The sequence below is a fragment of the Orussus abietinus genome, unplaced genomic scaffold (assembly GCF_000612105.2).
Source record: "Orussus abietinus isolate OABI.00-Male unplaced genomic scaffold, Oabi_2.0 scaffold29, whole genome shotgun sequence".
Taxonomy (NCBI): Eukaryota; Metazoa; Arthropoda; class Insecta; order Hymenoptera; family Orussidae; genus Orussus; species Orussus abietinus.
Genome location: NW_019395567.1, coordinates 1,057,539 through 1,080,250, shown reverse-complemented (window position 1 = coordinate 1,080,250; position 22,712 = coordinate 1,057,539). Strand labels below are relative to the sequence as shown.

Here is a 22,712-nt window from a genome sequence, read left to right as displayed (position 1 = left end):
ACAGCTGATCGCTAGAGAACGTGAAATAAAAAAAAAGATATTAACTTGCGCGGTTATTGTTATTTCAGATTATCGAAAAAGATATTTTCAGGAAAGACTTATTTGAGTACAGCTGATCGCTGAAATAACAATAACCTCGGAAGTTAATATTTTTTATTTTTAGTTAAATGGAACTCGAAATAAAAAAATATGAACTTACGCGGTTATTGTTATCTCAAAGGATATTTTGAGGAAAAGCTTGAATACAGCTCATCGCAGAATAGCGCAGAACGCGATACAAAATGGACGAACTTACGCGATGATTTATTGTTATTCAAGTTTCTTGAGAAGGATATCTCGATAAACGAGTTTCTCGAGTATAACCGATCCCGGAGAAACGCGATAATCATAAGCTCACGTGATTACTCCCTTCGAAGTTAAAAACTTGCAAAGAATTTTTCTGCAAACGCGAGGAAGGAAAACTCATGTTTCGCGGTGACATTGTGGAAATCGAGCTGCAAGGCCCTGCGTGATCCTGAAAACAGACGATTAGATTTCACAGACAGATGATTGCCGAGTGACGTGCAATTCCACTCTGCACGATACCATAATAACAGGGCGTGTCTCGAAGTACTCAAAGTCCCATTGATTAAACAAAGCCACCTCATATTCCCTGCGACTCTTCCTTCCGTTCGCATTACCCAATTTTGGATTTATCGCTCCACAGTCTTTTCTTTTTGACATTCGACTGAAATTAATTACTAGGATGCTTTATTTCCCAGGAAAGTGCAGATACGTGTCTGCTTTTACTTTGAAACCGTTTTTTTTAATAAGATTCATACATACCACCATGTAGTGGAATTTGAATTTAAAACCTCTTCGAAGGCCGCCTCGAGAACTATCGAAATTCGAGACATCGCTCGACTCCTGCGAGCGCTCTAAGGTACATAACCTCACTATCGACAATCATAATAATAACAAAAGCGACGCGGTCGGATTTTTGTTATCAATCAGTACCCGGGTTATTTCGCAGGTTTTAGGAATTTCTAGTTTCTCGCAAGTGGGTAGGATGTTTTGCGCGATGAATTGAGGTTAGGCTTCCCTGGAAAGCTCTCGTTCGCGAACGATGGGTGACATTCGGGCCGGCCTCGACGAGCTCAAACTCGACAGCGCGCTTTTCGCCAATGTGAAATACTACGTCAGCGGAGAAGGAGATTCCAAGGTGTGTTGTTTTCCTTCAGTTTTTAGTCATTTCGACGAGACTCTTGTCAATTATTCGAACAAGTTCCATGTTCTCTGTGAAAGCTCCCTGCATCGAAAGGACTGGTAGGATGGACAGCAGGCAGTGATCAGCTGCTTTCTGTTCACAGATTTTTAGCTTGCTGCAGGAAGGAGGTGCCGAGAGGTCCAACTATTTCAGTGACTTTGTGACGCACCTGATCGCTGCTCACGATGCGCAGGAGAACGACATCTCTGCTGCTAAGGATTTATACGAGATCCCTGCGGTCACGCAGGAATGGGTCCTGTATTCTGCCCGATGCAAAAAGCTACTTCCGTATCCTTTTTGAGTAGAAAATCTGAGATAAACAAAGGATTTTAGTCATTGATTTTTCGCTAGTCTTTGTGTACTTATCAATCCTTAACGGACTTAATCAGGACTCATTATTTCTCCCCGGAGGAAAACCAGTTGTTCATGAACGTCCGAGCTTGCGTATCTCAGGTGAGCCGAGCGGACAGCAAGGCGCTTTGGGCTATGATAACTCTGCAAGGTGGTAAATGCCAATTGAGACTGGATCGCTATTGTACGCATCTAATTATTGGCAAAGCTAATGGAGCAAAGTACGAAGCAGCAACCAGACATCATGTACAAATCGTCACCCCCGACTGGGTGACGGAATGTTGTAGAAAAGGAACGCTCCTTGGTGAATTGGAATACCATCCTAAATTATTGGTGTATCCGTCGCCAAATAGTTCCACTGCGTTAATCACTGGATTCATGGATGAGGATGGAGAGAATGGGACGATTCAGGATGAACAGGACAGAACGAAGGCCATGTTGGAGCAGTTAAAGCAGAGAATGCCCTGGAATCAGCCAAGTCCAACCGTTCCATCAATGACTTTGCAAAACCATAATGTGATCTCAACGATGACTTCGACTCTCCAAACGTCGACTTCCCAAAGTGCACTTAGTACAATGCAGCAGCATCACCATCACCAGCATCAACAGCAGCAACAATCGCAGTCACAACCACAGCCACAGGCACAATTTTCTCGATCAGTGGTTTCCACAAATCTATCGGGTCACTCTGCGACAACGGCTGCCATGAGTAGTGGACAGAATTTGATAAGTCAAGGCAATTGGCATTCGCAAAATTCGTCCACTAATAATCTCGCTCAAATGAAACCTTCCCTGACCCCTCAAATACAGCAACCAGACCTGCCTTCTCAGCAACCGTTGAATATGCAACAGCAATTATTACATCAACAGCAACTGACGCAGCAACAGCTTGCGCAACAACACCAGCAACAGTTACAGCAAACATTGAACCAACAGCAACTTCTGAACCAACAACAGTCTCCACAAATCTCGCAACAGCCGCAAATAAGTCAGCAGCAACAGCAATCCGTCAACCAGCAGTCATTGATATCTCAACAACAATTAAACTCTCAGATACCAACTCATCAACTGAATTCCCAACAGTTGTTGACTTCACAGCAGAAGCAACAACAATTAACTCAACACCAGTTATTATCTCAGCAGCAACAGCAAATGGGCCAGCAGCAAATTACACCTCAACAAACCATACCTGCTCAACAGCAGCATTTAACACCTCAACAGCAGCAACAATTACCTCAACAACAACAGCTATCGCAACAGCAGCAGATAGCGATGCAGCAACAGCAGTTGGCTTCGCAACAGCTGCAGCAACTAGGTCCGCAGCACCAACTCGGACAGCAAGCCCAGCCATCTCCGCAGCAACAGCAGCAGCTCACTCCAGAGCAACGCCAGCAGTTTCTCCTTCTTCAGCAACAACAACAGCAGCAGAAGATCCAGCAAATCTCTCAACAGTTGCAGCAGTCCGCACCTCAGGGTTCTCAGCAATTTGTTATCCGAGATGGACAACTGCAGCAGCAATCCCCAAATCAGCAGATAATCTCACCGAACCAACAAGGCTTCGTAGTGCAGAGAGACTCCCAGTGGCAACAGCAACAGTATCACTTACAACTGCAACGACAGCAGCAACAGCAAATCGGTCAACAGCAAAGGCCCGGAGGACAATGGGCCCAGCAACCCCCTCAGCCCCCGAGGCAGCTGATCCAACTCGATGCACAGACACACCAGCAACTTCAACAAATGGATCCGCAGCAGAGGGCCCAGTTCATTCAGAAGATCCAGAAACAGCGAAACCTTATTCTGCAACGGCAGATGCAAAATCGTCAAGGCCAGCAGGGTCCTCACATAGCGGTCATCCGGAGTCCTGGGAAGCCAGGTCAACCCGGTGGCCTCCAGTGGGTCCAGCAGCCCCGAGCACAGCTGATGGGACCGCAGGTCGCACAAGCACCTAGCCAGAAGCCGATGCATCCTGGAGTGCAGCCTCCGGCCCTGACCCCCATCAACTCTCCGAACCAAGTCATCGTACAGACTGGTCAATCGGTGCAGGCTCCGCAGCCTTCTCAGCCAGGGCAGGTCTTTCAAGGTCAGCCACTGACTCCTCAGCAGATAGCGCAGCTGCACATGCAGAAACAGCAGCAGATAGCCAGGCTACAGCAGCTCCAGCACCTGCAGCAGCAGCAGCAGCAGCAACAACAGCAGCAGCAACAGCAACAGGCGCAGCAGCAACAACAGGGTCCTCAGCCGGAGCCGCCCTTGACCCCTCTATCCGGGAACTCCCAGATCCCACCAGACCAGCAACTCGTCGTCAACGCCAAGACCAAAACCGCCCTGGCGAACATGCTGACCAACAGACTACAAGGCGGCACTGCCGAAGGTAGTGCAGCTGGTCAGCTGAGACTGATGACTGCCCAGCACCGACCACCTCCGCCACCCTCCCAGGACCCCCAGCTTCTGGCCGCTTATCAGAGGAGGACCCTGGGCAACATCAGCAATGGCACCCCTCCGGGTGCGCCGGTCAAGATGCAGTATGCACCTGCCATGCCTCAACCTAGGGCCCAGTTCTATGGTCACAACCCGAATCTGAAGCGTGGGTACTCTGGTCTGGATACACTGCATGCCGATGTCTATGTAGGTTCCCGTGGTGACCTCTTTATTCTTTCTTTTAGTCCCTCCGGACCTGTTCCTCCTGGGCTGCATATTCGTCATCGTGGAGTACGACGTCCAGTACCCAAACGATGTCTCATCCTGGAAGCAGGTCATAGAGCGACACGGAGGAGAGGTCGAGCAGCAGTACTGCGCCAGAGCGACCCACGTCCTAGCGATCACCCAGAAGCATCCTCTGGTAGTCAGGGCGCTGAGGGAGGGCAAGCGATGCGTCAGCGCGTATTGGCTGTCCGATGTCATCGGGAAACAGCAGGTCCTGCCACCCTGGCATGCTTTGCACTTTCCTACGCCGTTCGGCTTGGCCGAGACGCCGTGCTCCAAGCAGATCATCTCCTTGTCTGGCTTCGAGGGCGAGGAGAGGACCAAGGTCAAGCTCATGCTGAAGGCGCTGGGCGCGAAGCTGACCAACTACTTCTCGCGACACAACACCCTGCTCGTCTGCAGGAGGTACCCTTGGGGGTTTTTGGCTTCTCTTTTTTTGGAGCGACGTCCGGGTCGTTTTTCACCTCCGCTTGTTTCAGACCGGACGGGCAGAAGTATAAAAAGGCGAGGGAATGGCAGACCGGCGTGGTGAACGCTCAATGGCTCACGGATCTCTTGTGCGGACAGATGAGCGCTCTTCATCAACCGGAGTCTCCCAAGTACCAGCAGTTCAGCCTAGGGAACCCTTTCAGGCTGGACTACTCCTTAGTACCTCATTTAATGGGTTCGTGGAGGCTCATCGACTGATCTACCTACCTGGGTAACTAGGACTAACCGGTCGTACTTTTCAGCGGCGTGGAAGATGCCGATCAACATCACGCAGGAGTCGTACGATAAGGTGAAGCAGGTGGGTCAAGGGCCGAATGCAATGAGGAAGTACAAAAAACCAAGGCTGGAGGGCTCGCTGTCGAGCAAGGATCCGCATCTCCTGGGTCTGGAGGAACCTATAGTCATCAGTAACCCGGATCCACCGGCTCCGGACAAGCAGCCCAGGATTCTGTTCTCTGGGATCGATCCCAAGTCGTACGCGAAGGTAATCACAGAAAAGTGAAACGATTACCCGCGGATGACGTACAGAATCCGTGACGTCTTTAATGCGATAAAGACTAGTGGACGATAATTTTGAATTGCAAAATTTCATTGGTCCATGATCGGAGAAAATCTGAAGATCTCAGTGGTATAAGGAGATCCAAAACGCCATGGATCTCCTTATACCACTTCGTGCTCGGAACACTCGAGGATCATTCATCGTACTTTATTTATCATTTTACCAGCAATGTTTGTACAAATGTTGATACAGTCTTTGTTTTATCACGTTTACAGAGGATCAGAGAGCTGGGTGGGGCGCTGGCTGTTAATTGGAGGGACGCCACGCATCTCGTGATGCCTGGTCCTCTCAGGACGGTCAAGTTGCTGTGCTGTTTGTCCCGCTGCAAGTACATCGTCAAGCTGCAATGGCTGATCGACTGCTCCGCGGAGAATACCTTCCTCGACGAGGCGTCCTACGTCCTCGGTGACGCCGATTTCGAGAAGAACTTCAATTGCAATATCGAGAAGGCTCTGGCGAGTCCTAACCGGGGGACGGTACTTAAGGTAACGATGGGTTCCTTCTTTAAGGTCGCTGCAACACCTTGATGTCCCGATGTCGACGTAAAGAGACTCGTTACTTCTCCTTCGTCGAACAGGGCAGGACGTTCTACGTTACGCCGAGCGTCGTGCCGTCTCCCTCGGTGATGGCGGAAATTATCGAGAGTGCTGGAGGTACCATGGAGAGGACGCGGAGGTCCCTCTCGCAGATACAAGAGATGAACGGTAACAAGCTTACGTACATCATCATCACCCACGAGAACGACGTTCACCTGCTGTCCGATGTTCTCCGTGCTAATATCAGTGAGTTCCTCCCCGACACTTCGAATTGATTTATTTTTATTAACTAATTAATGTCGATGTTTATTGACATTCTAAGACAGTATGAAAGGGTCATTGTGTATATATAAAATTTTTTACTCCAAACTGGGTTCACCGAATGAATTGAAACTTGAACACATAATTATGGAGGGCCTAAGGAAGAACGCGATGCTCGTGAAATTTTATTTTTCATAAAAAAATGTGATATTGGTTTTAGTATATAGAATTACCCTTTCATAATAACTTAAAGTATGGACTATTTATAACCGTGTCGTATTAATTTATCTGCAGAAGTGTTCAGTGCCGAGGTCGTTTTTGGGGCCGTCACTCGACAGAGCTTCCAACTCGACTCGGGTCAAGTGTGAGGGGGTCGAATGTCGTTTGAAATTCAGAGACACTTTAAAAGCCGACCAATGGGGGACCTCGGTGAGTTATTTTACAGACGATTGAAAAACATTTCCGCTTAACTATCTTGAACGGGACAATAAAGGAATATAATTTTGCGATACCGCAAGGATACCGATACCTACTGGCGTCCGAGCGACTAACCCACTGCCCTTCGATTCAGATTTTATTCTATTACAATCCCACGTCTAGGGCACTTGTAGTAAGTACAGAGATGTTGATAAGGGGAGTCTGGATATTTTATTTATTTCTAGGCTGCGCAGTTATCCGTTCACCGTTGCTTATCGCTTACGAGTCGACACTAATCCAGATCTGTCGTTCGTCGTCTTTTGACGTGAAATCCCGGATTTACTAATTTATCTCTAGGTGTCAAGTGAACTAAACTACGGAATTACAATCTAAATGTCGATATTTCACTTTTTCGGACCCGATAGAGACCGAGGCGTTTCGATTGTCTTACATTGTCCTACTTAAGACCCGAAAGCCGCACATATTTACACGAGTTCAACGTCTCACATTCCTCTCCGCCATTCGCCACGTTAAAGGTAACAGTTTTCTTTTTCCTTTTTTGTAATCCGAACACAGTCACCGTATCTTCGTTGTCTTCGGTAACATTGCAAATACCTGATAAGGTCCACGTCCGAATTTTCCCTGCCCACTCGAATCATTCCATTCGATCAATTCGCGGAAGTCGTCGCTCCTTCTTGAGGTGGCCACAAACGCAACGATAAACTGTTCCGATAAATCTGTACATTTTTATCTGACGTTTGGATGTCGCGTGAGTACTATAGTATGTACTATAGACGTCTGGATGTCGCGTGGACGCTGTAAAATTTGATTGAACTGCGCAGATCAGAAATCGCCACGATTTATCGTCGGTAGCCACCTCAGGTCTCGATTTCTTTGCGAATCCAGTCGAGGTACTTGGCGACATCCGTGTAGACGATGTACTGCGAGAGGTCGCAGGACATCGTCTTCTTGTCGAGGAGCGACAAGGAGACGATCCCCCTGAGGTAGAAGGCCCCCGTGAGGTCGTTCCTGAGGACGAGGCCGCTGCCGCTGTCTCCGTTACAAGGTCCACTTCCATCCCTCATCCCTGCGCAGAAGGTGCGGTCAGAGGTCGCCGAGACGAAGTCCGGGTTGCTGCGAAGACAGTCCTCCTGGTGGAAGATAAATTCGTTAAGGTGATGTCTTTTCTTTATGCATCACCCCCAGGTCGCCAATTATTTGGATTGGGAACTAGAAACCAGGAACAGGTGCAGCTCCGACCTGAGAGACTATGGGCACTTTGATCATCCTGGGTTCGGCCACGTTGGCGTGGCCTTCCTCGTCCCTGCCCCAGCCCACCACGTAGCCGAACTCCCCGACGACATTGTCCAGGTTCCTGGACCCTGACCACAGGCACACCGGCTGTATCGTCCTGCCGAAGGTGACGTTCTCCCGGAGGACCAGCACCGCGATGTCGGAGGACCCGCTGAAACGATGTCCGTACTCTGGGTGCATCCTGAGATCCTCCACTTCCACGCTGACGGAATCGCTCTCCTTCCAGTCGTCTAGACGATGTCGACCTATGGAGACCAGCAACGAACTCACCGGCACGTCCTCGTTTTCCGGCAGCTTGAAGCAGTGGGCAGCTGAGAAAAATGATTTACAAGCTTGTTTCATTCTGTTTATTTAAGGCGATGGCGCCAAAGAAGTCTCGTTTATGATACTTTTCGCCAAACTGGGTGTAGCGAATCGTTTCAAACTTGACAATGTGAATACGGAGGCTATAAGGTTCCATCGAGGAACCGGCCAGTTCTGGTGATTTTATGAGAAAAAGTGTTTTCTACCACGGCGTGAGCGTTAGTGAACCACTTCACGAAGAGCTTGAAATATTAGCTGAAGAGACTGCTTACCAGTCAGCACGTGCCTGTTTGAGATCAGACTCCCCGCGCACTGGAACTCGAATTTCAGCTTTACGAAGAAGATGCCGACGAGCCAGGGCCATTGACCAGGTCGAGTCCTTTCGCCCTTCGCTATCAGGAGGTTGACGTTGTCACTTCGAGGTCGGCCGCAGGTTTCATCAATCTCTGGGTAAAAGAAGGGCGAAGTTTCCAGTTGCGGTCTTGGATTCAACATCGCACCAGGTTCTGGTTTTAACATCGAATTCGGCATTGAACTTGGTTCCATTGGCATCGGTTTAGGTTCCAGGCTTGAAGGGAGAGATTCCACCCTTGAAGGAAGAGGCTCCAGCGAGGTCGTCTCGACTTCAGTATTCACAGCTTCCGGATGACCTCCAAAATAGTCTCCCCAGGACCCCGGCTTCAGAGGACCTTCCGAGAGGTGGATCACCTCCGGAGGGAACAACGTATGCTCCAGGACAATGGATGTGACGAATGGACCCATGGCTGGAACAAGGGTTTGCGTCCTAACTCTTAGCATCTTCAATCTATCCTCGTCTACCCCGTGCTCCATTCTTCTAGGATACTCGCCCTTCGCTTATTGCGTTACCTCGAGGACCGATGCAGTATTGACGTCGATTGAAGAGGATCCTCGTGATCAGAGGAATCGGCTGACGGAGAGGAAAATGAATTATGTAGACCAGCGGCTTGCCTTTGTTCACCATTCCGATCGCCTCCTCTTTCGTCTGCTCCAGCTGCAGGCGGCCGACGTATTTCTAGAAGCAAAAGTAATTCATTATCATCTTGTTGATGAATTAAATTCATTCATTGATCAGAGCGATTGAAAGATAAAGAAGAGGTGTCCAAAACTCACCGTGGGCAGGACCGTAGGGATGCTGAGGCTGACCCTGAGGTGCAGAGGAACGCCTCTCGGAGCGGCTGGGATCTCGACCCGACCCACCATCTCTCTTGTTTTATCGTCTCGAAGGTAGCGGAAGAAGTTCGGACACGGTGACTGGCAGAGGCTTGTCGAGATCAGGAACTGCCCCAAACAAAGGAAACCAAGAATCGCGCGAGACATTCCGAGACCCTGAAGAGGGCACCATTCACTCGCGTCCTCTCCTTCGCAAGCTTGAATGGTGTACGAATTTCTTATCTTTTAATTTTTTTTTTCTTCTATACAAAGTGTCCAGTGAATCGTGTCTATCTTTTGTCCCTTTCGCGAGCCCGAGTCAGAAATTCATAAAAGGTACTCATCTGCCCTCTTCGGAGTGTTCCTATCCAGGAAAGGAAGAGATCGCTGTCGTTCTAAACTTTGACGCCGTTTAAATGGCGGGACTTATAATTAATCTGCGTTTAATAGGAAGAAATTACCCACGAATAGGCGCGGATATACACATATACAACAGACTGATGAAGGGAATGTTACGTCTCGAGTTTTTCATCTTCCTTCTCTGTGCATACGTTTACATTCGACTTCAATGTGTCTAGTCTCTCCCCTCCTTATTTTGGAAACATGGAACTTCTATTCATGCCTTTGGAAGGAGAACGAAGGAACTTCTATGGAAGAGAGCGAACCTTGATTTGGATCGCATTGTTGTGACAAAGGTTAACCTTCTACATCGATCGAGGATTTAATTTTACTTTGAAGATTGACATTCGGGGAAGAAAATGACCGTTTTGAATTTACCTACTCTTATGGCTGTTATTGCTGTTATGCATGGATTTGTTTCAACTGCTCGATCAATTATAGTTAGACCAGGCTTGTAAATAACTTGAATTAAATATTTAGTGTTTAAGAAGCATTCGACTCGACTCACCTGATCGTTCCGGAGAGTGCGTCGAGTGGTGCGAATCCTGTGGGCAGTTAAGGACCCCATCGATAATACTTCGCTTTTTCGCGACAGTATTTACGCAGGGACTGCAAAAAGGAGACGAAGAGATACACTTTGCACGCGAGAATTTTGGTGGTATGTACCTGAAATCTTTTGAGCTTCTTGCTCATATGTGGCCCGCAGAGCCCCGAAGAGGATTTCTTTTCTTTCGTGGAGTGGTACTTCTTCTTCTTTTTACTGGTCTTCCCCTCGGAGCCTGGAAAGAAATACTCTTCACTAGTTCGAAAGAAAAATCCTTGCACAGATATGCTGGCTTTTAACTATTTTAATCGTATACAAGATTAAATTTTCAAAAATTCAGGCTTTTGAGTATACATATAAGAACAAGAGGGACATCACTTCAATTTTGGTTCCCGTCTACAAATGGAAAAATTTCAGTATTTTTTATTTAAATGGTAGTCTTAAGTTCCCCATAGGTGACTGAGTGGATTTTAAAAATGGCGCACTTGAAGGAATTCGAATCGGAACGAGTCAATTTTTTAGAGGAGTTGGTAAAATTTTGTTAATTTGAGTAAAAACTAGCGCTTTATTGAGAGAACTTGATACATTTATAGATCCGTCAAAAATGTATCAGGTTCAATTTAAGTAGTGTTCAGAAATGCGCTGTTGCTATATGCACATTGCAGTCGCGAGGTTATGTCGCCCACATGCGGTCCCGTCTTAACGGCGATAAATGAAGCGCGGCGTAAACAGGTCGTTAGCAGACATAACCTTCAAATGTTAATGGAATGTTTACGTTTTGTAGGGCATTTTGTGCCGGGCAAGTAAATACGTATTGAAGAATCTACGTTTCTGACGAGTACTCGGAAGAGGTACTAGAAATGGAAGTAGACAGTCCCGCGGAAGATGAGATCGAGAAGGAAGAAGAAAACGGCGAAAACGAGGAGAATGGAGATTCCCGAGATCTCGAGGAACAGGACGAGCCTATGGAGAGCGAGCAAAACGAAGAGGAAACCAGTAATAAGGTTGAAAGCGAGCCATCGGACAGCGACGACGATGAGGATAACGCGGACGAGACAGAGGTTGCGTTGCTGGAGACGTCTCTCGTAGAAGATCCTTATAATTACGCCAGTCACGTAGCCCTCATTGCTAAGCTGCAACGAATGGGTGAACTGGAACGATTGCGAGCTGCAAGGGAAAATATGAGCTCTAAGTATCCCTTGAGTCCCGACCTGTGGCTATCCTGGCTGCAAGACGAAATTAAACTAGCAACGACACCCGAGCAAAAGGCTGCTGTCGTGCAACTTTGCGAACGAGCCGTTAAAGATTACCTTTGTATGTTTGCATTAACTTTCCCATAGAAATAAACTACGTCGCTAAATTTTATTAATTTATTAATGTATTTATATTTTGTTTCTAGCAATTGATATTTGGTTGGAATACTTGCAGTTCAGTATTGGTAATATGGGCAGTGAGAAGGACGCGGTAAAAGACGTGCGCCAATTGTTCGAGCGCGCTCTTACCTCTGTGGGCTTGCATTTCACCAAAGGCGCTATCATATGGGAAGCTTTCCGAGAGTTTGAAACAGCCTTGCTGGCAATGGTAGTTGTATTAAAAAATTACTCTGAAAGTAACACATTGAGTGCCACGCGGTTTTTGACGACTTCCCGTTCAGGCCACGCGCTCTGCGGACGGTTCAGTTGTCAGTCACCGATGACTGATGCGGCCTGAACGGAAAGTTCAGTGTCAGTCACCGGTGACTGACATGGCACTCAACGTGTTAAAGGCAATGCTAATTTTAATGCCGGTTCATTTCAATTTCATTAATAATTAATTTTTGTGTGTTCAGGTTGACGTTTCAAACAAGGCTGAAAGAATTGAACAACTCGATCGTATTGGGAGCCTCTTCCGTCGTCAGCTGGCATGTCCCCTGCTCGACATGGAAAAAGCTCACGAAGAGTATGTGGCTTGGCGAGCCAGCGAGGGAGCGAAATCGAACATTGACGATAGTACCCTGAACAGTGGATACACTCGTGCGATTGCAAAATGTACCGTCCGCTTGCCTTTCGAAGAGAAGCTTCTTTCAGCCCAAGGTGAAGCTGAATTATTGGATGCTTTCAAAGGATATCTACTGCATGAAAAGCAGAACGGTGACCCAGGACGCATCACCGTGTTGTACGAGCGTGCTGTATCTGAAATTAGCTTAGAAGCATCTCTATGGTTGGATTACATCAATTATTTAGAAGATAACATCAAAATGGAATCGGTATTGTTGCCAGTGTATGAACGTGCAGTAAGAAATGTGCCATGGTGTGCCAAGATTTGGCAAAAGTGGATCAGATCCTTTGAGAGGTGGAAGAAACCACTGTCGGAAGTGCAGAGCATCCTGGAAAATGCCCTGGCAGCTGGGTTCCCAACTGCGGAGGAGTATCGTGACGTCTGGCTCACTTACCTGGAGTATTTGCGTCGTGGAATTAACCGGGACTCTGAAGAGGAGGACAAGCAGTTGAAGATCGTAAGCAGTACCTTCAACAAGGCCTGCGAACACTTGGCGAACAACTTCGGCCTTGAAGGAGATCCCAGTTGCGTAATTTTACAATATTGGGCGAGGACCGAAGCGATTCACGCGGACGACATAGAGAAGGCTCGTAAATTGTGGGCTGATATATTATCGCAGGGCCACTCTTCGACAGCTGCCAGCTGGCTGGAGTACATTCGGCTTGAGAGGTACTATAAAGTTACTTCAAGTAATATAATGTATTTCACAAGCGATCAGTTGAAATTAATACACTACTCCTCTACAGGAGTTACGGGTTCACAAAGCATCTCCGAAAGCTTTACCAGAAAGCCTTGACATCCGTCAAAGACTGGCCAGAGAGCATTGCCACTGCTTGGTTAAACTTTGAACGTGACGAAGGCACCCTGGAGCAAATGGAGTTCTGCGAGGCGAAGATCAAGGAGAGGATGGACAAACTCGCGGAAGAGAGGCAGAAGGCGCAGAACGCATCTCCAAAATTTGAGACGACTTGCTCCGGCATCTCCAATCGAAAGGCCAAGCGAAAAATAGAAGACGGAGGCAGGTGGAAGAACTTGGGTGGCTCCCCGAAGAAGTTGTTCAAGGAAGGTGCGAACGTTAAATTAAAGTCGCAGGAAAGTGTGAAACGCAGCGAGAAGAAAGGGGCACCTCAAAGTATTGAAGAGGATGCTGAAGAGGATGACACGAAGGTCGAACCTCCTCCAGGGTACAAGGCGCCAGAACGGGAACAAACAGACGAAGAGAGCACCCCGGATGTCGACGACAAAATCGCCGTCTTTATCAGCAACCTGGATTACTCAGCTACGGAAGAGGACGTCAAGGCAGCTTTGGCACCGGCTGGACCGATCACAATGTTCAAAATGATTCGCGACTACAAAGGACGTAGCAAGGGCTTCTGCTACGTGCAATTAACCAGTCCAGTAAGTACCCGCATGCCAACATGAAATAAAACCCCCAATCCTTGAATTCAACCTAACCTAAGTTAACCTCAATTTCCCAGGAAGCCGTCGAGCGAGCATTGCAGCTAGACCGAACAAACGTGAACAACCGACCAATGTTCGTGTCTAGATGCGATCCGAACAAGAGTTCCAGAGGGTCGGCCTTCAAGTACAGGAGTTCCCTGGAGAAGAACAAGCTCTTCGTCAAAGGTATATCGTGTCATTAAGGTGTTACGAAATGACCTTTCTATATGTATAAAACGTAATAATATTTATAAAACTTTTCTCCAAACTGGGTGCACCGAATCATTTGAAACTTCAGCAGATGATTACGAAGGCCCTAATAAAGAACATGGTGCTTGTGAAATTTAATTTTTCATCCGATTTGGAGAAAAGTTTTATAAATGTTTTGACGTCTTACGTATATTGAATAACCTTTTCATATCACCCTAAAAAGAGAAAGAAAATACCCGAAGATGTCGGTTTTGATGAACCTCTTTTACACTCATCGCTGCCTCTTTTCAGGTCTCCCGGTGTCGACCACGAAGGAGGACCTGGAGGAGCTCTTCGGATCTCATGGGACCCTAAAGGACGTGCGGATAGTGACCTATCGCAACGGACATTCCAAGGGACTGGCGTACGTCGAGTTCCAGGACGAAGTCGACGCCAAAAAGGCGCTGCTGGCCACAGATGGGACTAAAGTCAAGGACAAAGTGATCAGCGTGGCCATTAGTCATCCGCCGGACCGGAAGAAGGGACTCGAAGAGACGAGAATCAAGTCTCTAGGCGGATCCTCGGTGAGCAGGACGGTCTCCGGGTTGCCGAAGACCCTCTTGTCTCTGGTTCCTCGCAGCGTTAAGACCGTCTCCGCGAACGGTAACGCGGGGACCTCGGACTCCGTCGTCGCGAAGCCTGCTCTGAGCAATCAGGACTTCCGGAAGATGCTCCTGAACAAGAGGCAATGAACCATTCGCTATGCGCCCTGGTCATTAAACGACCCTCGTCTCGCTGAACTATCGTTGTAACTTATAGTTGCCCAAGGCGCGTGACAGGTCGACGACGAGTACAGTGAAAGTACCAGTTCTATAAAATAAATACCTTTAATGAGAGTACAGTCTTCGTATATACAGGATGAGCGTACGCCCTACGGAATGAAGTACCGGCCTGGCTAAAGAAAAATCCCGCGACATCGACATGCCGTTTAATTTCATCGTCGTCGATGTCACCGTCCAGAAAAAATTACGTATTCCTACGACCTCTTCGAGTTTATGTCAAATTCTAGACAATGATTATTAAAAAAAAAAAAAAAAAAGGATTTTTTAGCCAAGCCAATAATTATCGGCGTTTAGTTAAGGCTCGCGACTTTCCCATGCGATCCGATTTGCTGCGCCATTTGGTACCCGTTTAGTATTAAATCGTCCCCTGGACGCCGATCGAGGCACCCTGGTGGACGTGCGGGCGTTTTCTTGAAATTAACTCCGCCGTGATTATAGGAAAGGCGTTCATTTAAACCGGAATTCGTATCCCGACGATGACCTTCTCGAGATACTAATTATATTCGCGTGTTACTTTCTCTCTGGAGAAGCTGTGACCTTCTCGCAAGGATCGCCGACCTGGACCTAGGACGCGTCTTTTCACCGACCAGGAATCCACGTAACAGCTGTACACAGCGATTCGTCGAGGTGAAATTCTACGTTACACCTGTAACGCGACCTCGGACATATTGCCAACCACACCGTGTAAAGGAAAAATGTCCATTCAACCAAAGGAACTATTTCATATTATTAATAATTATTATCCGAATTAATGAAACATTTCTTTGGTTAAATGAATCCATTTCTCGATGCAGGAATCTACGCTACAGCAATATACAATCGTCGAGCTGGAATTCTACGTTACACCTGTAACCGTGCAGCGGCCGTGCCATGTCGCTTGTGCCTCGGCGGGGCAACCGGGGGCATCTTCGAGGCGAAGAGCTTCTTCGCCATGAGCCACTTCTTGGCCCGGTCCGAGTGGTAGTAGTACGTGTAAAGCAGTGCCGAGGCAGCGAAGGCAACCAAGAGACACGTACCGGTAATAACGAGACCGTAAAGCCAGATGGGCCCGGACTCCCTCTCGTCGGGAAGACCCGGAGCCGTCTCCGAGGTCGAGGTCTCCGGCTTGGACGTCCTCGGCGGCAGGGTGGCCTCTTCGTCGCCGATCGCGATGTCGGCGCACCCTCGGAACTCCTCCTGGGGACCGCATCCCACGGCACCTGGGAATTAACGGCAAATCTTTTTTTTTTCTCTTTCATTTGCAAGTCTGTATTTAAAAATCATCACCCTCGATGACTGACTCGTCATCGTCCAGACAGATTTTTCGAAACTCCACCCTTAAGGGGATGTGAAAGTGGCTTCTGAGGGGTAAATCGTTCAAGAAACTTTTCTCTGAAGTGGGTGTACCGAATCGTTTCAAATTTTACAACGTGAACATGGAGACTGTAAGGCAGGTCATGACACCCATGAAATTTCAGTTTTTATACACAATTTAATAATGTAGAAATTAAACAAAAAAATTTCTATTTTATGGGGGTTCTTTATAGCTTCCACATTTAAGATGTAAAGCTTGAAACAATTCGGTAGACCCAGTTTGAAGAATAGTTTCATAAACTAGACCTCTTCGATGGCACTTTTACATCACCTTAAGGGGGCTCTCCTTTTTTTATTATAAATCCCTATATTCCAACAGGCGTAAAACTTAGAGGAGGGACAATCGGAATGCAAGCTCTTAATTGCAAATGAATAAACCCGTATTTTGCTTTTTTAATTCCCTCCTGGGGGTGGGGGGTAAAGCGGAGATTTAATTTCTCAAACGGACGAAGTCGCGGATAACCAGCTAATTATTATTTCTTTTTTTTTTTCAGATTTTTCATTGAATGGAAAAGACAAAAGGTTTGCTCGCGTCGATTGTTTCTTCAAGAGTACCCTTGAAAAAACACTCACTCCTTTGCTCACCTTCCAGGTACGGATCGAAAGGAAGACGCCGACGACTTCGTCCTCGAGAAACCTGTATTACAAGTGGAGGAATGGGGAGCAGTCCCGAATTATCCCCTCAGGTTCCCATAGGAAAAAAGAGGAGGGGAGGACCCAATTCTTGCTGACCTCTCGACCTCATTCGAGCCGGTACGAGGCCCGTCGAAGGCGATCGGAGGATAATCGAAGAGTGATCAATACCTGTGCCGTTTCCGCAGTCCCCCCAGTTGTTGGCGGCGGTGTACCTCCACTGGAATACGCACTGGACGCAGGTCAGGTCCTCCGGGAGTTTGTAGTACCCCTCGAAGACCCGGTTACCGGGACCCGGGTAATACCTGGCAGTGCCGTTTTCGCCTTGCAGGAGGTACTCGTCCAGGCACTCCTGAGTCACCTCCAGACCCTGGGCAGTCATCGGGCAGACCCGGAACTCGAAGAAGCCGTGGTGGTTGGCGGTTAGCTCCACCTTGACCGGGATCGTCGCCCCTGTTCGGTACCTGCGGACGATCACGCCGTTCCCGAACTTCCCCCCGGACTCGTGAGGCCTCGGCTGAAAAATAGGGTACAGGATTAGTCATCGGGAAGGATCGTACCATCCTCTTGATTCATTGGCCTTTGTTCCCTCTGACCGGGAAGTAGTATAAGAAGAACGCCAATCGTCGGTTACACGGGAAGCGACCTCTGAATCGGGACCCCGGATCTCTGATTTTTGCTGATCCGACGATGCCAGCGCCAATTGCGGAAAATGAGGGAACGCCAAGATCATGTTCCTTACCGACTTAAATTATTTAAAATGCCTTTAATTCTGGGATTAGGATATGCAAAGCGAAACGATAATACGCGGAGGGTGTACAGGATGTAATGTTTTCAACGCGATAAAGACTACAGGACGATAATTAATAATTGCAAAATTTCATCTAGGAGGCGCTCTTGGCCCTAGGTCGAAAAAAAATCTGAAGATCTTGGACCCTTGAAGTGGGGACCATTTCGAGACATGGCGTTGTATCTTCTTATACTACTTCGTGGTTTGTACCACAGCTTTTTACCCATCTTGCTCTTTTCGTGCTCTGTAATAGAAAAGTGATTTCTTTTATAGGGAAAGGATGGCAGAGCTCACCGTAGGCGTGTCGTATGGGTCTCCGCAGATGCCGCATTTTCCGGAGTTCCTCTGCCACTGTCTGGTGAAGCCGCCACAGTAGAGCTCGTTGTCGTTGTAGTCGTGGGGAGTGTCGAAGCCGTACCTCCACATGGACGCCCTGGAGGGAGGCTCGATGAGTCTACCATGGCCGATGGCTTCGGGGAGGAAGAGGACGCCTAGGGCTACTGCCCCCAGCCAGGTGGTGAGGGCCATCTGGAAGCAAAAGGCTTTTTAGGGAGGATCCTTTGACCCTGAAGAGGCGTCGCCGAAGTCCAAGAACAGGAACACGAGGGGAAGGGAAGAAACCAGGTCGAAGAAGCGAAGAAGACTCGAGGGAAACCCGAGGTATTGTTCTCCAAAAACGGAGCCACGCGGCTGAGTGAATAATTCATGCCGGAAGTTGCGGCACCTTGGTGACGCCTCGACCTAAGAGCTTTCGGGTTCCTTGAAGAATCTTCACCTGCGAGCTTGCGATATTTTGGAGATGATCCCGATCTACGGGGTTTCGGTATTTCCGAAGTGCCTTGACTTGCGAGTTTTCGGAGCTTCGAAGACAACTCGAGCTGGGAACTTTTGATATCCTGAAGATGCCTCGACCTGGGAACTTTTGATATCCTGAAGATGCCTCGACCTGCGGATTTTTAATATCCTGAAAACACCTCGAACTGCGATCTTTTGTCACCTAGAAGACATCTCGGCCAGCGAGCTTTCGTCATCTGCGCCTCGACAGAAATTCATACACCGATGGGGGACCTGCTTCAACAAGACACCTCCACCGGGGAAACCGATTCGAGTCGGAAGGAACCGATTAGAAAGCCGTGGAATCGATCGGACCCACTCTGCAGCCGAGTCGGATGCTTATGCAAGCCCCGAGGAAACCGACGTTCCTCCCCCGTTCGAGCTTTCTACGCTAAGTGACGAAAGCGCCGATTTGCCTATTTTCGGATTTCCCGATTGCGAAGAGTCGCGGACCTCTTCCGCGACCGGGTTCGCCATTCCGCGACCGATTCGGGAATCGATCTCGATGCGGTCGCTTGCGTCGCCGATTCTTTTGCAAACGAGGACACGCCGGCTTCCCGGGGATGGAATTCCGATTTCTCGTTTCCGCCTTCCTAGAGACCTCGAAGAGAAATCGTCATTAATTCTAGGACCGATTGCGATTAATAATCGCGGACAGCCCGGAGAAAATGGTGTTTTCGCCCTCGTAAAGGATAAAATACTCCTCGGGCAGTAATAATCTCCTTAGCGGTAAAAACATTTCCAATGAAAAAACAATTTTCCTTATTTATTCAGTAAATTTGCATCAAGATTGCGAAAGAAAATTCAACTCGATTATTAATTTTTTTTTCAATCTATTTCGACGTTTAACTCGACCAAGCGGTTTATCGTTACTAGGAATGAGTACTGTAACCGCGAATTTGAGTTGCCTTAATTATTAATTATTACTGAAGGGAATAATTTCTTTCAGTCGTCCGTACTGCGAAATCGTTCCTACCAAAATATTTTGCCGGCCGATCTTCGAGCGATTCACCTTCGCTGATTTTAGCGAAACTTTGTATTATTTGTTACATGACCGTGAATTGTTTTCCTGCTTGGGAGCGTATAGATTAGTTTTTTATGCGTATTGTTAAAGGAGGAGCCTTTGAATAGACTTTGCGATGGCCAAGGCTGCGGCCGCGTTTCTACGCTCCGGCGGTTTTCAGCGTGTCTGAACGCCGCGTTTCTATGATTCTACAAAATCGCTCGACAAAATTGTCGAGACTTTCCTGACTGGCCAATTTTAACTTTCCTTTTTGCGCGAAATTGCGAACGACCGCAGGTCGAATTCATTCCGAGGCATTGAAATCACCGCGAAAAATCGAGCGACTCCAAAATGGCGGACGTGAGTAAGCGCATCCAGAAGAGGCTTCACAAAAATTGTCAAGACCCTTCACGAGTCAATTTCGATTCTCCTTTTTGCGTAAAATTGCGTTCCACGAACCCGGGAGTCCTTCCTCCATGACTAATGCCTCCTGAGGTGACTAAACCGAATTCAATGACCGCAGGTCGGTGATAATTCCGGAACCGGTCGAATTAATTCCGAGGCATTGAAATCACCGCGAGAATTCGAGCGACTCCAAGATGGTGAGAACGAGTACGCGCACCTAGAAGAAAGGTATCAACAAAATTAATAAGACTTTTCTCGTGTTAATGTTTACTCTCCTTTTTATGGGACCAACTGGAGGTCGTTAATTTCGGTGAAATTAATTCCGAGGCACTGAAATCACTGGCTCTACAAAGATGGAGGCATTGAAATCACTCGCTCTGATAAGACTAGCTCGAATTTCGTGCCGAAAAAAAAATTCGTAATGTAGATCCACTTTCCGTAAAAGCGACAAAAAAATCCCTGAACGATAATTAACGCCTGTCGAGGTGGGTAGATCGAATTCAGCGACCTCGGATCATTACCGATTCCGGTCAAATTAAATCCCAGGCATTGAAATCACCGGCTCCACGAAGGCGGAAACGAATAACAGCACCCAGAAGAAAGGCGCTCTCGTTGCCTTGACCGACAGTCCCAGCTCGAATTTTACGTCGAAGAGAAAGGCTTAACGTAGGCGCAACTCCCGCAAAAAGCGGAAAAAAGACCCTGACGTGATATAACCCTCGTAACTTGCGAGAATTCTCTTTCGTCAACGCGGCACACTCGCTCGTCATTTTGCTCGAGTTCGTTTAAGCACTCTCTCTGTTCTCGAAGAGTCATAAACCACGGAGAACGTCCGGGAAGTGGTACGCAAATTATTTATTGCCTCCATTTTCCCTGAATCCTGAATTTGAATTTTTTATTATTTCTACATCACTTCCACTTATCAACCTTGTCTTTTTTATTCGTTTCTTAATTTCATATCCTGGACTCCGAGCTCTTCAGGGTATACGACTCCATCACAAGAACCGTTTAATTCCCCCACAGCACTTCTTCCACTTATTACAGTTTTCATTCGGATTCTTCCTCTAATTTCATCTTTGATCCTGATCACTTCGAGGTAGACGTGTCCTGATACCATCACAATGAAACCTCGATACTTTGCAATCCATCGATGATTCAATATCATCTTATCATAAAAACCTCAATGTTATATCTTAAGAAAATTAAAAAACTAACATTAATTGGAGCTTTTACATTAACCCCTTACGCTTCGATTTAATTTTGGAACCATTCTAGCTGAAGGAGTATCTCGCCATTGTAGCGCAAGGGGTTAATAAAGGTGATCACTAATTGTATGGCTAAGTACACGTCATAGGATTGCTTGGAGTACTTCACCCTGTTAATTACTTATACCCACTCCTGAGATCTCGATCCTTACTGTATATAACTCTGTAGCGTCTCGCTCGAACTCAACGCTACGCTTTTCTCGCTCAAAAATGTATTTGGCTCGAAACTCTACCGAGTTCCTTGATACGGTTACCTCTCACCGATTAAACCTTTTTTTCCAGACCCCGAGGAAGAGGATTGACTCACCGGGTTGGGGAGTATCGACCGGCAATTTTCGGGAACTTCCTGGCCCCGGCGACCCGAAGGACTAAGAGGTAAAATTGTATGGCTAGATACACTGGGAGACATCAATGCCCTCCCACCCTGCACAGGCGATGCCGTATTTGCAGGGGAGGCATTCATGCCCGCCATTGTACGCGTCATAGGATCGCTTGGAGTACTTTACCCTGTTAATTACTTACACCCACTCCTGAAATCTCGATTCTTACTGTATATAACTCTGTGGCATCTCGCTCTAACTCAACGCGCAGGGCGTATTTCTCGCATCACTCAACGCTACGAGTTCTCGCTCAAAAATGTATTTGGCTCGAAACTCTACCGAGTTCCTTGATACGGCTATCTCTCACCGATTAAAACTTTTTTTTCCAGACCCCGAGGAAGAGGATTGACTCACCGGGTTGGGGAGTATCGACCGGCAATTTTCGGAAACTTCCTTGCCCCGGCGACCTGGACGGTGGACCGACGGACGCGGATATTCCCGGCGCACGGTGGGACCGGTCGGCCGACACTGAGCGGCTCTCGCGGTCGACACCCGAGCCGCGTAGGAGTGGGTCATCGGAACCAGTTCGCGACCAACCAGCGACTCTCGCCGGTCTCTCTTGTCGCGCCATTACTCGCCGTTCTTTTTTACCGAGCCCACCCCGCAGGGCTACGTTGCCCGCGTCCGAGTTTCCGGGATCTCGCCGCAAACGTGGAAAATAGAAAACGCCGGATATGACTCCGATCTCGAGTTAGATCCTGTGGTTTCAATCGGTCGCTCGTGTACTCGTTCGATGAAATAGAAGAATCATCGAAATCGGTTCAGATTTGACGGAAAATATAAAGTAACATACCGAAAATACGGAAAGGAAAAAAAAAACATCGTAATCCCGAAGGGAATGTTGCGTCCTATTTATTGGAATTCATATCTGTATTAACGAGGCATTTCTTTTTCTTTCTCAGAGTACATGATTGGACGGCTCTGGGTAACTATTTCAATGGAACTCACTCGAAATAGGGAATTCATGGGTAAAACGCCATTTTTCTATTTTTTATCTTAAATCATAACGAGAAGCTACTTTTCATCTTCTGTTGTAGACTTTCAATCTAATTCCAGTTTATATTTAGTACATCTTGATACAGGTAACGCTTAATTGTATGTACGCGTTTATGTATATCAATGAGTAGTGGCAGACTTTCGTTGCAGGTTTATTAACGGTTTTTTTTTTGGGGACGCGAGGTGGATGCAACTTCGGGAACGGGGATGCGGAGTAAGCTCGCAAGATGGCGCGACGAGCGCTGCACGTCGG

The 22,712-nt window shown here is 47.6% G+C and overlaps 4 protein-coding genes across 6 annotated transcripts; 2 read left to right on the top strand and 2 right to left on the bottom strand.

Moving 5' to 3' along the window:
* Positions 1-890: 890 nt before the first annotated feature.
* LOC105700953 (PAX-interacting protein 1) lies at positions 891-6,656 on the top strand. Of its 2 annotated transcripts, XM_012427296.2 has the most exons (10): positions 891-922; positions 1,013-1,201; positions 1,350-1,534; positions 1,636-4,181; positions 4,261-4,705; positions 4,780-4,964; positions 5,032-5,273; positions 5,564-5,833; positions 5,926-6,130; positions 6,440-6,656. In XM_012427296.2, the coding sequence occupies exons 2-10, from the start codon at positions 1,106-1,108 to the stop codon at positions 6,511-6,513; spliced, it is 4,248 nt and encodes a 1,415-aa protein (XP_012282719.1). In that variant the 5' UTR covers positions 891-922; positions 1,013-1,105; the 3' UTR covers positions 6,514-6,656. The 2 variants fall into 2 exon arrangements, with proteins under 2 accessions (XP_012282719.1, XP_012282709.1); XM_012427286.2 differs by lacking the exon at positions 891-922 and having other exon boundaries at positions 980-1,201.
* A 50-nt stretch (positions 6,657-6,706) lies between these two features.
* Positions 6,707-10,643, bottom strand: LOC105700970 (serine protease gd). Its single transcript, XM_012427333.2, has 7 exons — positions 10,415-10,643; positions 10,257-10,357; positions 9,311-9,478; positions 9,047-9,212; positions 8,452-8,943; positions 7,823-8,187; positions 6,707-7,713 (listed from the first exon to the last, which is right to left on the bottom strand). Exons 2-7 carry the CDS (start codon positions 10,314-10,316, stop codon positions 7,441-7,443), a joined length of 1,524 nt encoding a protein of 507 aa, XP_012282756.1. The 5' UTR covers positions 10,317-10,357; positions 10,415-10,643; the 3' UTR covers positions 6,707-7,440.
* LOC105700961 (squamous cell carcinoma antigen recognized by T-cells 3) lies at positions 9,877-14,854 on the top strand. 2 transcript variants are annotated; one of them, XM_012427318.2, is made up of 7 exons: positions 9,877-10,202; positions 11,077-11,606; positions 11,692-11,873; positions 12,121-12,998; positions 13,076-13,727; positions 13,808-13,955; positions 14,271-14,854. In XM_012427318.2, the coding sequence occupies exons 2-7, from the start codon at positions 11,153-11,155 to the stop codon at positions 14,708-14,710; spliced, it is 2,754 nt and encodes a 917-aa protein (XP_012282741.1). In that variant the 5' UTR covers positions 9,877-10,202; positions 11,077-11,152; the 3' UTR covers positions 14,711-14,854. The 2 variants fall into 2 exon arrangements, with proteins under 2 accessions (XP_012282741.1, XP_012282732.1); XM_012427309.1 differs by lacking the exon at positions 9,877-10,202 and adding an exon at positions 10,286-10,406.
* On the bottom strand, positions 14,827-22,024 carry LOC105700977. The gene is made up of 4 exons (XM_012427345.2): positions 21,818-22,024; positions 17,871-18,104; positions 16,958-17,303; positions 14,827-15,999 (listed from the first exon to the last, which is right to left on the bottom strand). The coding sequence occupies exons 1-4, from the start codon at positions 21,977-21,979 to the stop codon at positions 15,641-15,643; spliced, it is 1,101 nt and encodes a 366-aa protein (XP_012282768.1). The 5' UTR covers positions 21,980-22,024; the 3' UTR covers positions 14,827-15,640.
* Between the last annotated feature and the right edge of the window lie 688 nt (positions 22,025-22,712).

Excerpts from the sequence above, each read along its gene's own strand:
- LOC105700977 (XM_012427345.2), bottom strand. The coding sequence starts at position 21,979 with ATGACCCACTCCTACGCGGCTCGGGTGTCGACCGCGAGAGCCGCTCAG. Across the intron at positions 17,304-17,870 it reads ACCCATACGACACGCCTACG|CCGAGGCCTCACGAGTCCGG; the intron begins GTGAGCTCTGCC and ends CCTATTTTTCAG. Across the intron at positions 16,000-16,957 it reads GGACTGCGGAAACGGCACAG|GTGCCGTGGGATGCGGTCCC; the intron begins GTATTGATCACT and ends GTTAATTCCCAG.
- LOC105700953 (XM_012427296.2), top strand. The coding sequence starts at position 1,106 with ATGGGTGACATTCGGGCCGGCCTCGACGAGCTCAAACTCGACAGCGCG. Across the intron at positions 4,182-4,260 it reads TCACAACCCGAATCTGAAGC|TCCCTCCGGACCTGTTCCTC; the intron begins GTGGGTACTCTG and ends TCTTTCTTTTAG. Across the intron at positions 6,131-6,439 it reads TGTTCTCCGTGCTAATATCA|AAGTGTTCAGTGCCGAGGTC; the intron begins GTGAGTTCCTCC and ends ATTTATCTGCAG.
- LOC105700961 (XM_012427318.2), top strand. The coding sequence starts at position 11,153 with ATGGAAGTAGACAGTCCCGCGGAAGATGAGATCGAGAAGGAAGAAGAA. Across the intron at positions 12,999-13,075 it reads GAGTACATTCGGCTTGAGAG|GAGTTACGGGTTCACAAAGC; the intron begins GTACTATAAAGT and ends ACTCCTCTACAG. Across the intron at positions 13,956-14,270 it reads GAACAAGCTCTTCGTCAAAG|GTCTCCCGGTGTCGACCACG; the intron begins GTATATCGTGTC and ends GCCTCTTTTCAG.
- LOC105700970 (XM_012427333.2), bottom strand. The coding sequence starts at position 10,316 with ATGGGGTCCTTAACTGCCCACAGGATTCGCACCACTCGACGCACTCTC. Across the intron at positions 8,944-9,046 it reads ATACTGCATCGGTCCTCGAG|CCATGGGTCCATTCGTCACA; the intron begins GTAACGCAATAA and ends CCCTTGTTCCAG. Across the intron at positions 8,188-8,451 it reads AAACAGGCACGTGCTGACTG|CTGCCCACTGCTTCAAGCTG; the intron begins GTAAGCAGTCTC and ends CATTTTTCTCAG.